This window comes from Nycticebus coucang, chromosome 18, assembly GCF_027406575.1.
Source record: "Nycticebus coucang isolate mNycCou1 chromosome 18, mNycCou1.pri, whole genome shotgun sequence".
In the NCBI taxonomy this organism is placed as follows: Eukaryota; Metazoa; Chordata; class Mammalia; order Primates; family Lorisidae; genus Nycticebus; species Nycticebus coucang.
In genome coordinates, this window is record NC_069797.1 from 57,129,774 (window position 1) to 57,146,128 (window position 16,355).

General features: G+C 51.0%; 1 protein-coding gene and 1 pseudogene across 1 annotated transcript; both read right to left on the reverse strand.

Moving 5' to 3' along the window:
- Window positions 1-1,113: 1,113 nt before the first annotated feature.
- LOC128571123 (keratin, type I cuticular Ha7-like) lies at window positions 1,114-6,162 on the reverse strand (annotated as a pseudogene).
- Window positions 6,163-12,098: 5,936 nt separating this feature from the next.
- On the reverse strand, window positions 12,099-16,121 carry LOC128571124 (keratin, type I cuticular Ha7-like). The gene is made up of 7 exons (XM_053570764.1): window positions 15,592-16,121; window positions 15,324-15,406; window positions 13,998-14,154; window positions 13,491-13,652; window positions 13,289-13,414; window positions 12,608-12,828; window positions 12,099-12,213 (listed from the first exon to the last, which is right to left on the reverse strand). The coding sequence occupies exons 1-7, from the start codon at window positions 16,060-16,062 to the stop codon at window positions 12,099-12,101; spliced, it is 1,335 nt and encodes a 444-aa protein (XP_053426739.1). The 5' UTR covers window positions 16,063-16,121.
- Window positions 16,122-16,355: the final 234 nt, after the last annotated feature.

Here is a 16,355-nt window from a genome sequence, read left to right on the forward strand (position 1 = left end):
CATTCCTCAGCGGTGGGACTTACAAGGAGAGCAAGGCCAGACCTTTCTGGTCAGGCAGGGGCTCACTCCCCAATGTAGCACCTAACCCACTTGTTCCCAAACTTCAGCCTATGTAAGAATCACCCGGAAGCCATGATAAAACAGAATACTGATTCAGAAAGGCTGGCAGGGGGCACTCAATGATTGTCTTTCCAAGAAGTTCCCAGCTGATGCCAACACTGGTTGGAGGAACACACTTTGAGAACCACTGCCCTAAACCTTCTCATATTAATTTTTTCTCCTTCAAAGCTTCCAAAGAATGAGCTTTGGATCTGGTTCAAGGAGGCTAGAGGTTCAAGTCTAGACTCAGCCACCAGCTGAGAATAGTAACAGCCATTCCTTCTTTGTTGTGAGGACCTGTGTCGCAAGTCTGCAGAGCTCAGCACAGAGCCATGCTCATCATGGGCCATCACAACAGCTTGACTTAAGTAGGGACTTCTGGGGGACCCAGCAGAGCACTGACTTGAGCTTTTCCCTTTGCATGAGGACCAGGTGGCTTCATCCAGATAAAGGAGAGATTTTACTTAGTGTCTGTATTTTAAAAGCTCTGTGAACCTGGCTCCAAATAGGCTCGGTCAGGTCAAGGGCTGGGTGTTGCTCCTCTGTCAGGTTGCTGCAGTCTCATTTTTAACCCGGTCTCCACTGGCTCTGCCATCTCCCTGGGGCCTTTCTAGGGAGTGAGGCACAGTCCCTGCTTCCACAGGAAAGGGTGGCTTCCAGGACAGGGAGCGCCCAGCAGGCTCTCAGCGTGGGATGGACAAACTGAGACCTGCAGGCCCTGGGCTGTGTATGCTGCAGAAGTGAAATTTATTAGCAAAATGAAAATAACATTGCCTGCCTCCTCTCAGAGAGAACAGGCAGCAACAGGAAAGACAGAGCACTCAGGACAGCCTGAGGGGAGGAAGCACAAACTCCAGAGCAGGGCCTGAGGGCAGAACTGGGAATCCTACCCACAGAGAGCCCCCTCCCCTTCCCTCCTGCCTGGCTGGCGCAGGGTCAGGTAGGCCAGCAGAGCTGGGGCCCAGGGAGCTGAAGAGGCTTCCCGTCTCCCAAGACCTGGGCCCCGGGAGCTTATCAGCCTCCAGTCAATGAGCAGAGGGAACAGGCTACAGGGGCTAGACAGGGAGTGTTGAAAGCTGGGGTCGCACAGGGGTTGCAAGGAAGTCTGCGGACAGAAAAACAGTGATTGAAACACTGGCATGAGAAGTGAGTGAAAGAAGCACATAGACACCCTGGGATTTGAGATTGAATGAGAATTCTAGACCTTAGATATTCCTCTAAGCCTAGAAGAAGCAGTCACTTGCCCAGGTTCCACAAGTGGAGCCCGGGCCAGAGCTTGGATTGCCTGTACGCAAGGCCAGGGTCGCCTCCCCTGGGGAAGGAACCCAGCAGAGAGAAAGGCAGAAAAGCCAGCAGGGCAAGAACTAGCCAGGCCTCAGCCACCACGGCGCTGATCGTGTTCCTACTGTTTAAAGGGCTGTGTTCCCCTTTCCCGGGGTGCAGTTGTGGATGTAAGATGAAAGAGAAAGCATACACACCCCTGGCTGTTACTGAAACACTTCCTCCAGAGAGGCTTTAGTGAAACCTACATGCACTAAAAGCTCAGTATTTTAGCTCTCTGAGCGAGTGACCAGCAACTGGGAGTACACAACATGGTCAACAAAACAATTGACGTAGGGCAGCGCCTGTGGCTCAGTGAGTAGGGCGCCGGCCCCATATACCAAGGGTGGCGGCTTCAAACCCAGCCCCGGCCAAACTGCAACAAAAAAATAGCCGGGCGTTGTGGCGGGCGCCTGTAGTCCCAGCTACTCGGGAGGCTGAGGCAGGAGAATCGCCTAAGCCCAGGAGTTGGAGGTTGCTGTGAGTTGTGTGAGGCCACAGCACTCTACCGAGGGCAATAAAGTAAGACTTTGTCTCTACAATAAAAAAAAAAAATTATCAGTGTAACCTGGCTTATTGTACCCTCAATGAATCCCCAAGAATAAAAAAAAAAAAAATTGATGTGAGCTGAAAACTCCTGCACACCACCTCTGTGTCCAGTCAGATGTAAACTCACCACAACTATTGAGTAGCAAATTTGTCCCCAGTGATGAGGTCTGCAATGCCACACCCCTGGCTGGCCCCAGGGCTCCTTTTAGGTCATTCCCTGTAAAAGGTCTTCGCTTTTGCAAATGGTATTGGTGCCACAGGGCACCTACTTGCAGTCCTCGCTCTCCAGAAGTTTCCGGTACGTACTGATCTCATCCTCCAGCCGGGCCTTGACGTCCAGCAGCACCTGGTACTCCTGGTTCTGCCGCTCCAGGTCGGCCCGGATCTCGGACAGCTGCTCTTCCACGTTGCTGATGAGGCTCTGCATCTGGGCCAGCTCCGTGCCGTAGCGGGCCTCGGCTTCACACAGGGAGTTCTGCAGGCAGTCCTTCTGTGGTGCCAAGGAAGGGCAGACATGGGTTAAAATCCCTGCCTTGAACCTCTTCAGTAAGGCTGTGACACCAAGACATTGCTGGGTCCAGAGAGCAATTGCTCCCTCTAGCAGCCACCAGCAGGGAGAACTAGCACTGCGCTGTGCCCGTCCTCACAGACCTGCAACATTCCCCTTGCAAAGCCCGCTCACCTGGTTAGCATTCCCTCACTCGGCACCCATGACTATAGGAAAGCTCTTCCAAAGTGCTGTGTGTTCCTGGTCAATGTTTAAGTGAGGTCTGTACTGACCCCTGTGGAACCTCTAGTGGGAAATGGAGCCCAGCCTAGCATCGCACGTGTGCAGAGGGAATCACCAGCGCATGCTGGGCCTGGCGCTCCACCTCCAGGACGTTCGCTAAACCCTCAAATCCAGGATCTCCAACTGGCAGCACTGCAGCTCCTCGGAGCAGGACATGGCCTGCAGGTGATGCTCTCGGACTACAGCACAAGTACACACGTCACCTCCCTGCCCAGATGGAAGCCAGCTCCCCCCTGCTGGGTCCCACCCTCACCTGGGCCTGGAACCACTGCTCCGCATCCTGCCGGTTGTTCTCCACCATGGTCTCGTACTGACATCTCAGCTCCCCCAGCACCCGGCTCAGGTCCACGGTGGGCTCAGTGTCCAGCTCAATCCGGAGCTTGTCACCCAGCTGACTTCTCAGAATCTAGGACTCCTGTGGGCGCAAGGGGAGGTAAGCACGTGTAGAGCCCCCGCTGCCCCACACCCAGAGCCCCAAGCCCCCGGTTGTCCTCCCCAGTCGTTTTCCTGTGCCCCTCCAAAGATGAGCCACTGCCCATGCCAGCCCAGCAGTTTCAGAGGCTCTGCATGAAGAGCAGCCTCCACCAAATGCCAGTGCGCACTTTGCAGCTGCCACCTACCACAGGAGGAAGCCTTGCTCTTCTTCCCAAAAGAACCTGAATTCACCCCAGAACGTCTCATGGCATCACACCAAGTCCCCCGCACCTGCTCGTGGTTCTTCTTGAGGCACAGCAGCTCTTCCTTCAGGGACTCCAGCTGTGCCTCCAGGTCACACTTGGCCAGGGTGAGGTTGTCCACCACCCTGCGCAGGCCGCAAACGTCAGCGTCCACCAGCTGGTGTAGTGAGTGCTCTGTCTCGAACCTGTTAACAGGGCAGGTGCAGGAGGTGGAGCAGAGGGCAGGAAGGGGCGGCAGGACACAGCTTAGCCACAAAGCCTCTGCCTGCCCTCTGCAGCCCAAGTCTCAGTTGGCTTCTCCTGTGTGGTGTGCCCAGAGCCCAGAAATAAGCAGGACATTCACTGCTTGGTCAACACCAAGTGCCTAAGACAAGCAAGGCAGATCAGCTGATACTGAGGATACTGTGATGGACACACAGCCATCGCCAGCCCTTGCAGGCTGATGGCCCAAAAGGGAAGTGGCAAAGTAACCAAGCAATTGCAACACAGTGTGACCACTGCAGGTCTTCCTGCCCCAAAACCCCTACAAGAGGGACCCAGGATTCTCTGACAGAGCAGAAGCCACATTGCCAGAGTGAGAGGAAGGACATGCTTTCTTCAGCTCTGGACAGCGAGGCTTCCCCAGTGCCCTGGAGAAGAATAATAAAACACCACACCCAGGCTGCAACTCAACCCTTTGGCCTTCGCATGCCCTCGTATCAGGCCGTGGAGCGTGATCTGTCTCAAATCAGCAGAGTTCACAAATTAGTCGAGCTGCAACATAGACACATATCCTTTTTGAGGCAGAAAAGTTTTTTAGGAAAATTTGGTAAGAAACTCAGGGTCAAGTCCCAGTTCTGACACGCAATAGCCACATGGCTTCTAGCCAGTCACTTCTGCACTCTGAGCCACAGCATCACCACCTGTGAAGGAGATGCCATCCCTGCCTCCCTGGCACACAAGTTTCTTACAATGACACCAGGTGTAGTGTGCATTCTAGAGCATGTTGTAAAAGCTAAACAACTGGGGAAAAAAAGGTTTTTTCAAGATCTTGGCCTTAATGGCCTTTGTTTTCTCTGGCTGTTGCTATTGTTAGATGAGATCTTGATCAATTACATCCCGATGGCACATTAAGAGAGAAGACCCCCAGGTGAGCTAGTCTGACTCTTGCCCCCTCCCCTTTCAGTCCCAAATCACTTGGTCCTGAAGTCATCTGTAGCCAGCTTGGCATTGTCTATTTGCACAACCAACCTGTTGTTCTCAGATTTGATGCACAGGATCTGGGAAAGAAAGTAAGCCCAGGGAGTGATTTACTGTTCTCAGAGCCATCTGTGACCTTGAGTCAGAAGAAACTCCACTGGCTAACATTCACACTACAGCATCTCCTTAGACAACACAAACTCCCAGACATGGACTAGATACTTTCATGGAGCAGAAGGAGGACGTTCAAGAGAATTCTTGCAGAGGGTGAAGGCGTGGAGTTGGAGGAACTGGGCAATGGAAGGTAGAACCAACTGGTCACATAAGAAAGATTTGATTTTATTTTGCCAGATGTGATGCTTAGCCAAATATAAAGAAGAAGATCTGGAATCTAGGCCACAGAACAACAGATGGGCTACGGATGTCTTAGATAAAGTAGAACCCATTCCAAATAAGAAGTTCCTTACTCTGGTTGTCCAACCTCCGCAAAGGTCTTCTCTGAATCTAGCCAGGTTTCTATGACCCCTATTTTGACATTCTTTGTCTTCCTGTCTCCAAAACTAAAATGCAGGCTCTTCAGAAGCATTGAGTAGATAATCAAAGGGCTCACCAAGAGCAGGGAAAAATACTCCTGTCATGCTAGTCCCTGCTTGGAAGTTAGGTTGCGAAGTTAAGTTTGGTTCACAAAATTAGTACTGTTTTAGTAGCTGCGATTTAGGAATTGTAAGCACTAAAACTAACTAAACATGAACCAGCATCCTACAGAGGCGAATCGTACATCTCATGCCCTAGGCATTCCCATTTGTCTTCACTCAACAGATTCTCTTGCCACAGTTCAAAAAAAGATCATTTCCACTGCTGACCCAGGATCAGAAGTATTTTCTCTATAAAGGTCAGATAGTAGGGCGGCACCTGTGGCTCAGTGAGTAGGGCGCCGGTCCCATATGCCGGAGGTGGCGGGTTCAAACCCAGCCCCAGCCAAAAACCACAAAAAAAAAAAAAAAAGGTCAGATAGTAAATATTTTAGGCTTTGCAGACCGTACAGTCTGCTTTAGACAGCATGGAAATGAAAGTGCATGGCCGTGAACCAGTGAAACCCTATGTACAGCCTCACCTTCTGCTGCAGCTCCTCGATGGTGCGGAAGTAGGACTGGTAGTCCAGGCACACGCTCGACTCGTGGCACCTGCTCCACTCGCGCAGTTTGGTCTCCAGCTCCGCGTTGTCGCGCTCCAGCTGCCGCACCTTCTCCAGGTAGTTGGCCAGTCGGTCGTTCAGGAAGCACATGGTCTCCTTCTTGTGGCCGTTCAGGCTGCCTTCGCCGTAGGCCCCGCAGATCCCAATGTTGCCGGGAATGTGGCAGGTCCCTGGCAAGGGACAAGCAGTGTGGCAGCTGGGGGGCAGGCAGAGGCTGGGTCGGCCCAGAGGGGTGGACCCCACACGGACGCGGTTGGCATGCACCACATTGGCCAAGAGGCACAGGGAGGCAGGCTTGGCCTCAGGAACCCCCTATCCCCACTATGGAGGGAGCTGCAGCTGTCTGAAGTCATGACACTAGAGGACAATAGTCCTGCTTTGTCCACGGTTGGACTTCCTTGAAGCCAAAACCTTCCTTCTCCTGTAGACCTTATATAGACCTTAGTGGGTGTTGATGCAAGAAAATCATCACTTTCCTCATTAATATTTATGTCTATCATTGTACAATCACTCTATTACTCAGTGATCTTTGTTTCCTATAAAAAGTTAATGAGCTCATGAAAGAGCCCTTAATCGGTCCACAATGCTTCCCATCACTGCAGGGTCCTAAGAAAACAGAGAAAATGAGGTCTTCTTCAAGCAGCCCACTTTCTGTGGCTGTGAATTCTTTCCCCTTCTCTCAGCTTATGTCTGTGAAATAATCACAAATTAGAGATTCTTAAAATTTCCTCAAATATCTCCCATTCCTATATTCTTTTCCTACCTCAAAATGTTTCCACTGGAGCAAAGTGTAAATTATTCGTCAGGCAGATGGAAGAAAGGGGAAAGTCCCAATTCATTTGTCTTGGTAGATATTTGTGGAATGTCCGGTGGGGATGGGGGGCGCAAACAGGGAGCTAGACCTTTCTGTGAGGAGTAGGGTTTAGATTGAAATAAGAGAGATAAGAAAGTAAAGTATCAATCAATATTATAAAGGCAATAAGAAAGGGCATTTTAAAAAGAGAGATTGAGCTGTGAAGATCGAGTTTTTTAAATGTGTTTTAAATGGTGTTTTCCATAAGAGATTAGGGGAGAAAGTACATCTCAGGCAGAATAAAATGAACAGACTCAAACATGTTTGGGAAATGGAAAATAGGCCAGCTGTGTTGGTCTATAGAATGAAAATACCCCCAACCTCTGGAAAGTTGCATTCACCCCAGGTTATGGGAAGCCTGGAATGCCAGGACTGTCCGTATGCAGTCTTTAAGTAAGGGATTTGCCCTGGAAGCTGACCCTCCTCAAATAGGAGGAAAAATAAGTACCTATGTTCCTTTTGAAGGAAAATAATAGGAGATGAAATTTTCCTTTATGAATATTAGCAGAATACAAAAGCTAAAGCAATGAAAAAGAAACCAAAATTCCAAATTGATTTTGGAGTTTGAAAACTAGCACACTTTTCAATAATCATTCAACGAAGAAATCAACTGAGAAATTTAAAAAGTGAATTAAAGGAAAATTCAACATATCGAACTGATTTTGGCAATTAAGACTTTCCTGGTGTAAAAGTAAAACAGATAAGTGGTTTTGGAAGTGGGGAAAAGGCTCATGAATAAAACTGGGTAATCTGCAATTTTTAAGAAATAAAATTAAGCTGCTGTGTATTGGAGTCTGCAGGCTATTTAGGGCGGGCAGTGATTAATACTTTATGATGTCTGTTCTCAGGGCCCTGCCTTCTTCCCAGGCATCTTTCCTTCCTACTGACCCTCTCCCCAGCCTGAGTCCCTCCTCCCTCTTGTTTATAGAAGATACACACTTGAGAACTTTAATCTTTCATCTTTTGAAATGTCTTTACGTTTCTTTGCGAAGTACCTACCTTATTATCCATTGCTTGGGAGACTCTAGAACAAATTTACATTTCCTTTATCTTCAGACACACTCAGAACATCAGAAGCTTTATGACCTCCTCGATTTCTAAAACAAATAAGCAGGTGGCCAGTTGTTCAATAACTTATGGAAAAGGGCAGTTGGCCAGCTTGGAGTCTATGCTAACTAACGAAGGTGCTGCCCTGACCCCATTCCCAAGATGAATGAATTTACCAGGAGGGCCTTTGAGGCAGCAGTATGTGTTTCGGCTGGCCCTAAACCACAAATCTCCAGGATGAAAGGGATCTCAATGTCCTCTAGACTCTGACCCTTTGGAGCTCAGTCCCTTCTGATAATCTCTAGCTAGTTGTCCGGTCCATCATTTTCCAGGACAGCTGACATCAGCTCAGCCCCTCACAAACAGCTTCCCAGGCTCTGTGTGAGACACTGGGATCCAGAAATAAATTGAAGCCAGCTAAATTGTAAGCCTCCCACAATATAGAGCATTGTTAGAAAGTCTTCATGCAGATGCAAATCTGCCTGCCACTTCCTACCAGGGAGATGCAAATGGGAGGCGCTTCTGCCTCCCACTTCCGTTTGTTTCTTCATTTGATCTTTCAGTGAATGTCTACTGAGGACCTGCTCTGTGCCAGGCAGGCACCCATGCCAGAGGCTGGTGACACGTTAGCAAGGAAGTCAGAGAGTTTGCCCTTTAGTCAACATACCTTCTGGTTCTATCCATGGGGTCCCACAGAGGGTAAATCCAATCATTCTGCCACATGGAAGACCTTCAGCTGTTGGTGACAGATGTGGTAATTCTCACTCCTCATTCTTATCTTAGCATAGTTCTAGGGCCCCTTGCCATCCTGGGAATATTCTCTGGATATACTCTGTGATGTAAGAAAGAGCATCTTTCTTACGTTGATAAGTTTCGCTCTTAAGTGGAGGCCCTAGAATGGAATTTCTGATTAATTCAGATTACAAGGCTGCCGGTAGATGGCCCAGAAGAACTTCTCACCCAGAACTTTTGTGTGAACCATGCTGGTGCCACCAACTGTTCAGCCATGACAACCACTCAGCCACCAGCTGGTTCTGTACACAGTCAATGAGAACCACAGGGACACTTCCTCGTAACTACTCTGTGTACAGATGTGGGCAATGTCCACTGAGGCAGGGTTGACCTTGTCCCAGTGACTTACTCCAACCGTCCCATATTCCTGAGCTTCTGCTATAACCCAGCCCTTCTCAAGGCACCATGGGAGTTGCAGAGATGAAAAGGCTGAGAGCAGAAGGAGAGCTGGGCCACAGAACTCAGAGGAAAGAGGAGTGACTCTGCCTAGAGAGACAGGGGAAGCATCAGATTTTTTTTCTGGAGCATAAAGATTGAAGAAACTTGGGTAGCAGGAAAGGGGGGAAAGGGGCAGAAAGGGCAGAAAGGGATAGAAGCTGCATTCAAGTCTGGAGACAATGAATGTGAAATGTAGCTAAGTGGGACTGGCCACTAGGGGGTCAGAGACAAAGGCCTGGGGCCAGGAGTTGTGTGGACTCCCTGAGAAAACCTGCTCCTCAGTTGCTAAGAGTTACCACTCTTTACCAGGTAAAGCAGGTGGGTTTAGCCCAAGGGCTTATTTATGAATAGGAACAGTGATTCTAAACGGGAGCATCTCTGCCCTCCCAAAAACCTCCCTAGAGGAAAGGTGGTGTTTGGAACTTCCAAAACAGGTGGGGTAGAGGCAGTGTCATTGGAAAACAAGCATCACCTATATTCTAAATAAGCTTTTAGTCTTGATATGAGTTTGGCATTGATGTTTTTGAAAGTTAAGACATTAAGCAAGAAGACACAGTATCTTTACATTTATTAGGAGGGAGGTATGGTGGAGAAACACTAAATTAGACACTAAAAATGAAAAATGGTTCAATAAGTTGCACTCACGAAGATCACTGTGGGTGGCTGTGAGAAGGGACAAATTTGACTTTGTGCTTGATCAGAAAATGAAAGGAAGATGCTGAGGGGACAGAGGGGACATGGTGCACACCATCCACGGTAAGCATCACACATCAGATGCAAAAAAACAATGCCCCTATTCAGGAAAGTCCAGAATTCCACTTGCATTGTCTTGGCTTCCCAGTGTAGACATGGTGGGGAAAGAATAGGATCTTTCCCCAGGGCACGGGGTCAGCCCCAGGGGCCTGCAGCCACCCACCCTTTCTCCTTTCCATTCCATTGGGCTTTGTGGGAAAAAGGCATTTGGGGGTTAAAAAACACATGAGTACAGGGGCCCATGGAGCCCGACTGGTATCATCACAGGAAGCCTAGAAGGAAAGATCACAAATTAGCCCGCTGCCCATGCAGGCTCAGCATGAGGTAGCCTCAAACTGGCTGTGGTCCTCAGCCAGGGAGCCAAAGTCTCCAGGGACGGAAATTAATAGCCACCCCAAAACAGCCTGGTTACAATTATTGTGGCCCAACAGAACCAGGTAGCACATGTAGGCCTGTTGGTGAGGACCTAGTCAATGAGGGGTGGTGATGCGGGGAGGCAGACAGAGGCAGGTGGAGCGGGGTGGGAGAATCAGCTGCAGGAAGAGATGACTGGGGTTGGGGGCCAGAGGGCACCAGAGCCCTCAGCGTGCAGTAATGTCCCTGTGCTCTGGCCAGGTGGTTACCTACCTGCATCAGCATGGCCCTTCCTGCCACACCTAGCCATGGGGCCTCACAGGTGGGGCTCACTAAGGCCAAGAAACCTAGCCAAGAAAGGTGGGGTCAGGTCATATCTCCACAACCCTATTACACGGAGGGTTTGTGACCATCCTTAAAACGCAACTCTCTCTGGTTACTTGTGAGGAGGAACCAACAAGAGCCTACTGGAAAGACTTGTCCTTTGACAGCCCAAAGAATGCCTTTTTGGGTTCAGTAAGGCCACTTGGAGTGAGAAACTGAGCTCTGATAACAGCAGTGGGAAGGCTTTATTACTGTGCACATGAGCAAGGACTATGGTTACACTTCCAGGTCACCCACGAGGGAGTCTAGGCCCTCATTACTGCTATGGGTTCCTGGGGCCACCTCTGCAGCTCCTGTATCCTTCTGAGAAGGAAAAACAGTGGCCCCTACTTCCCAGGGAGCTCCAGCAGCCCCGGATCCACTGAGCATCTCCAGATGCCATGAGCTTTATGTGCATCCCCCAGCCCCTGCCCCAATCACAGTGACAGGGAAACATAGTTATCCAACTTTTAACAAACAGGAATAGGTTTCGAGAGTGTGTAGTGACCTGGCCAACATCACTCAGGCAGAGCCACCAAGGTGGAATTTGAATCCAGGTCTGCTGGACCCTGGAGATGATCCGCTTCCCACCACACTAAGCTGCCACCGGCCAGGACCGACTGTGCACTGCTCTTTGCACTGGGCTGCATGAGAGTTGAGTTACAAGAGTTTCATTCTTTCAGACCGCCATGTGCTTGCCAAAAACTAAACTGACCAGCGCAGCACAGAAGACAGTACAGCCTCCCAGGGCTGCCCCTCCTTCTGCTCTCGGCCGGCGTGCCTGCCTGTGAACTGCCCTGACCTTATCAGAGCCACATCTGAGAGGTGGGCGGGGATTTGGGGTGTTCTGATGGCAGCTGCAGGCCTCGGCACCAGCAGCTCCCAGGCAGCAGCATCTCTCTACACCCAAAAGGAGAGAGGTGAGCCGAAACCAAGACCACTGCCCCATGATGCGTCGGCAGAATCCCACGCCTCCGTGAAAGGGGCCAACTTGAAGAGAGAAGAAAAGCCTAGCAACTTGGCCCAAGCAGTTCTCAACATGCTCTCTCTTGGACTAGGTTGGAACCCCCAGTGGTGCGATTTTGCTCTTGGACAAAATACCAAGAGGCCAAAGATGCCAAAAGCTTGGTAGGGACATGTTGGTTCTGAGCTGTTGTAAAAGAATTCAGACTTGGCAGCTGGCATCACCACTTTTTTTCACCAGTCTCCAGGGATTCCTGGGCAAGGTAAGTACATGTTCATTGTCAGGAAAGTGCCTCCACCCAGAGGTTAGATCCCAGCACCCCAAGAGCTCCTAGCGGTGATTCTTCAGGACCAATGAGAACATAAGGACAGGAGGGCCAGCACCTCACACACAGCCAACACCAGAGAGGCACTTGATACAGGAAGGTTTATTGACCATTTAACACAAGAGCCAGTTACATTTTAGGAGATTCTGAAACACTAAAATAGAACTGAAAGAACCCAGAAGTGACACTGGGAAAAACAATAGACAGTGGAAGATAATGACATCATTTCAAAAAAAAAAAAGAGGTACACTTGAAGACACCAACAGGAATCCAGCCACACCTTTGGAAGTATCTGCTACCCATTGATTTCAGGAAAATAACGCCTCCAGTGAGCCTGAGGTGAGGGCACTCCTGACCCCAGTGTAACCAGCCTTAACCTCCTGCATGGAACCTCGGACCTTCAGAATCGGCTGCAGGTGACAGCTCCACTGGCAGAGGGAGGCCCACAGGCCGGGGGGGCACGGCCTGGACAAAGGGTACAGGAGGCAGGTGTGGAGCAGGGATTACAGGGCAATCTGCAGGAAGAGAGAGAGAAAGGGTTAGGCTCAGGAGATAAAAGTTGTCTCCATGACTGACAAAGAAGAGTGAGACCAAAAGGACGAAGGCCAATCCTGCCTCCGACATGGCACAAGGACCACAGGATGTACACCAACAGTTCTGCCATCCTCTGTGTCTTTCCAGATCCAAGTGTCCTTGGAGAGGACGTGGCTTAGGGACCTGGCCATCATTTACGTAACACTCTATCAAGGTTCTAATCTGCACAGACCAGGAGAGCTTAGTGAGTCCCTGAGTGAGGATGCACAGGAAGGCCTGTTCCTTATGAGTTCTGCAAGGACTTCAGTGATCTCTGAGGGATGGCATGACGGTCAGGTATGCGCATTAGTGAGGCATGGCCCAGATCACACGTACTTGCAGTCCTCGTTCTCCAGAAGTTTCCGGTACGTGCTGATCTCGTCCTCCAGCCGGGCCTTGACGTCCAGCAGCACCTGGTACTCCTGGTTCTGCCGCTCCAGGTCGGCCCGGATCTCGGACAGCTGCTCTTCCACGTTGCTGATGAGGCTCTGCATCTGGGCCAGCTCCGTGCCGTAGCGGGCCTCGGCTTCACACAGGGAGTTCTGCAGGCAGTCCTTCTGCAGGGGGAAGAGAGACCCCCGGTGCCCAAAACTCAGCAATGAAAATCCTGGCCAAACCCACCAGGCGTGGGGCAAATTCTGAGACGTCCAGAGGACATTCCAAGAGCTCTGGAGAAGTCACTATCCATATAAGCAATTCTTTTCATACACAAAAATAAGATGTAACGTAAGGAACTGTGTCACATTCATCTCTGTATCCCCAATACCTGACAAAAAGTAGGCAGCCAGTAAAATCTTATAAAATGAGTACTGGAATGCCATACTATGTTCAAAAGGAAATGAAACTGGCTTTTTATAGGAAATACTTCCCTGGCTCAAACTGGACTTGACAGTAAGTCATCTCCACCAGGTTTGGGGGCCCAGATCAAGCCCTTCCTTAATGACAAAGAGGACTTCTAAAAGATGCTGCCGGGGCACAGAGTGACTGCAGTGTGGTGAGGGGGAAGGGGCCACATACCAGGGTGTGCTGGGCCTGGCGCTCCACCTCTAGGGCGTTCACTGAGCATCTCAGCTCCAGGATCTCCGACTGGCAGCACTGCAGCTCCTTGGAGCAGGACATGGCCTGCAGGCTGATGCCCTCGGACTGCGGCACAAGTACACACGTCACCTTCCTGCCCAGACAGAAGCCGGGTCCCCCCTGCTGGGCAGCATCCCCTCACCTGGGCCTGGAACCACTGCTCCACGTCCTGCCGGTTGGTCTCCACCATGGTCTCGTACTGACATCTCATCTCCCCCAGCACCCGGCTCAGGTCCACGGTGGGCTCAGTGTCCAGCTCAATCCGGAGTTTGTCCCCCAGCTGACTCCTCAAAATCTTCACTTCCTGAGGGACAGAACGGACGGGCACCTGATGAGGAGGGGCCTCTGATAGAGCAGACAGAGCCATCCCCACCCCAACAAGCAGCAGGAGGGAGCCCCACATGCAAGCAAATGGGAAAGTCCTGCCCAGGGCCCGGAGGGGGGCGGGGGCACCTATGTGGAGAACTTCATGTGTGAAGCAAGGCCCCCGCATGCCACAGAGGCCATCTGGGCCCTCAGACCCACACCAACCCCCCATCCTCAAGCCAGCTGGGCCCAGGCTCCCAGCTGAGGGCCATGGGTTGTAGGGGAGGAGGGGCTCCCTGTCTGCCCACTCTCCCTACACGGGTCTGGGCACCCACGGCCACACCTGCTCGTGGTTGCTCTTGAGGGCAAGCTGCTCCTCCTTCAGGGACTCCTGCTGGGCCTCCAGGTCAGACTTGGCCAGGGTGGCGTCATCCAGGAGCTTCTGGGTCCCGCACATGTCCGCCTCCACCAGCTGGCGCAGGGCAAGCTCGCTCTCATGCCTTCAACCATGGGAGGTGTGGGGTCAGTCATGATGCCCAGGGCAGCCCCTGCCCCACCTCCCTCACCACCTTGGGTCCTCATTTGTCCACTTGATCAAAATTCTGTGCTTTTAACCCTGTAGCTACAGAGCTCGTAGTCAGGATAAGAGAATCACTCTACCTATGGACCATATGGGAGACTGAGCCTGCAGAAGGACAGGGGCATTGTCCAGAATTATGTGCCCGGTTGACAGCAGATGCAGGGACTGACCTCAGTGTTCTGACTCTACCTGCAGTGTCTATTCTGCTATAACAGAAGTCCCTCAGCCAGGAAAAAGAATGAGTAAGGCTAAGCCCCTCAGTGAGCTGCTTCACCCCTGGGGTCAATTCTTTCCCAGTGTTTTTCTGCCTATCTCATTCTGTTTATTTATAACCTTGACACCAAGGAGCTTCCCACAGATGGGTTAGCTAAGGGTCAGTGAGTCTGTCAATAACTGTGCCCTCTACACTGATAGTTTATTCTTGTGATGATTCAATTTTGCTGCTGAGGTTTTTTGTTTTTTGAGATTAAGTCTCTATACTGTTACCCTGTGTAGAGTGCCGTAACATCATAACTCACAGCAACCTCAAATTCCTGGGTTCAAGCAATCCTCTTGCCTCAGCCTCCCAATTTTGCTGCTATTTATAAAGCAAAATCCTCTTATCTTCTAGATATGGAGCACGGGATGGGGGAATTATGTAAGTCCTACCCAATCTATACTATGCCATCTCTTTTTGTTTTAATGCTTTTACTTTCTTCCATCTGTATAATGGCCATTTTTTTGTTGTTGTTCATATTTTTTTTTTTATTGTTGGGGATTCGTTGAGGGTACAGTAAGCCAGGTTACACTGATTGCAATTGTTAGGCAAAGTCTCTCTTGCAATCCTGTCTTGCCCCCATAAAGTGTGACACACACCAAGGCCCCACCCCCCTCCCTCCGTCCCTCTTTCTGCTTTTCCTCCCCCCCAATTGACAATTAAGGTATAATGGCCATTTTTAGTAATAAGCTAATTTAAGGTTTGGACAGACACTTATTCATTCTTCTAATCAATAAGCATTTTTGAATACCTACATTCAGCCAAGTATTGTGACATTCACTTGGAAACAGAACAGGAAAGAATTCACCCTGGCCCTCTGCAGCCTCACTTACTTGATCCTGAAGTCATCGGCAGCCAGCTTGGCGTTGTCAATTTGCACAATCAGCCTGGCGTTCTCAGCCTTGCTGCACAGGATCTGAGGAAATCCAAGAAGATGGTTCACACACATAGCATCACCCTCTGGGTGCCAGCTCGTGTGTGGTATCTACACCCAAGTCCAGAGAGAATCCAAGTACCCCAAGCTCTTGGGCCTCGGGTGCACTTTTCCTGCCACCCTTCCGCCTTCTCAGACCCAGCACGCCCCGGCTGCCCCAGCCTCACCTTCTGCTGCAGCTCCTCGATGGTGCGGAAGTAGGACTGGTAGTCCGGGCACACGCTCGACTCGTGGCACCTGCTCCACTCGCGCAGTTTGGTCTCCAGCTCCGCGTTGTCGCGCTCCAGCTGCCGCACCTTCTCCAGGTAGTTGGCCAGCCGGTCGTTCAGGAAACGCATGGTCTCCTTCTCGTGGCCGTTCAGGCTGCCTTCGCCGTAGGCCCCGCAGCTCCCGATGTTGCCGGGAACGTGGCAGGTCCCTGGCAAGGGACAAGCAGCGTGGCAGGTGGGGGGCAGGCAGAGGCTGGGTCGGCCCAGGGGGGTGGACCCCACACGGATGCGGTTGGCGTGCGCCACGTTGGCCAAGAGACACTCCACTCTGGGCTGGCACTCGACATCCACGGGGGAGATGCAGACGTTTCTGGCTCCCAGGGGCTTGGTGTAGCCCAGAGAGCAGGATGAGCTGAGGCAGGAGGTCATGGTGCTGGGCAGAGGCTGCACAGGAGTTCAGATCAACTGACAAGGCCAACCACGAGTCTGAGGCCCTCCTCCCCTGCTGTCCCTTTTATACCCCTCCCAGGCGGGGAGCTGGTGCACACGCCTTGACCTCACTCCTTGATCACCTGCCTATTTGCTGTGCCGTCAGCCTGTTACTCAGCTATCGGCTTTATTAAAAGTTGCTCAGCTCATTAAAGGAATGTTGAGGAATCTGAGGTGCCTCCTGGCTCTTTGATATCACGTTGGCTGTTGGTGGGAACACAGATTTTCATTAT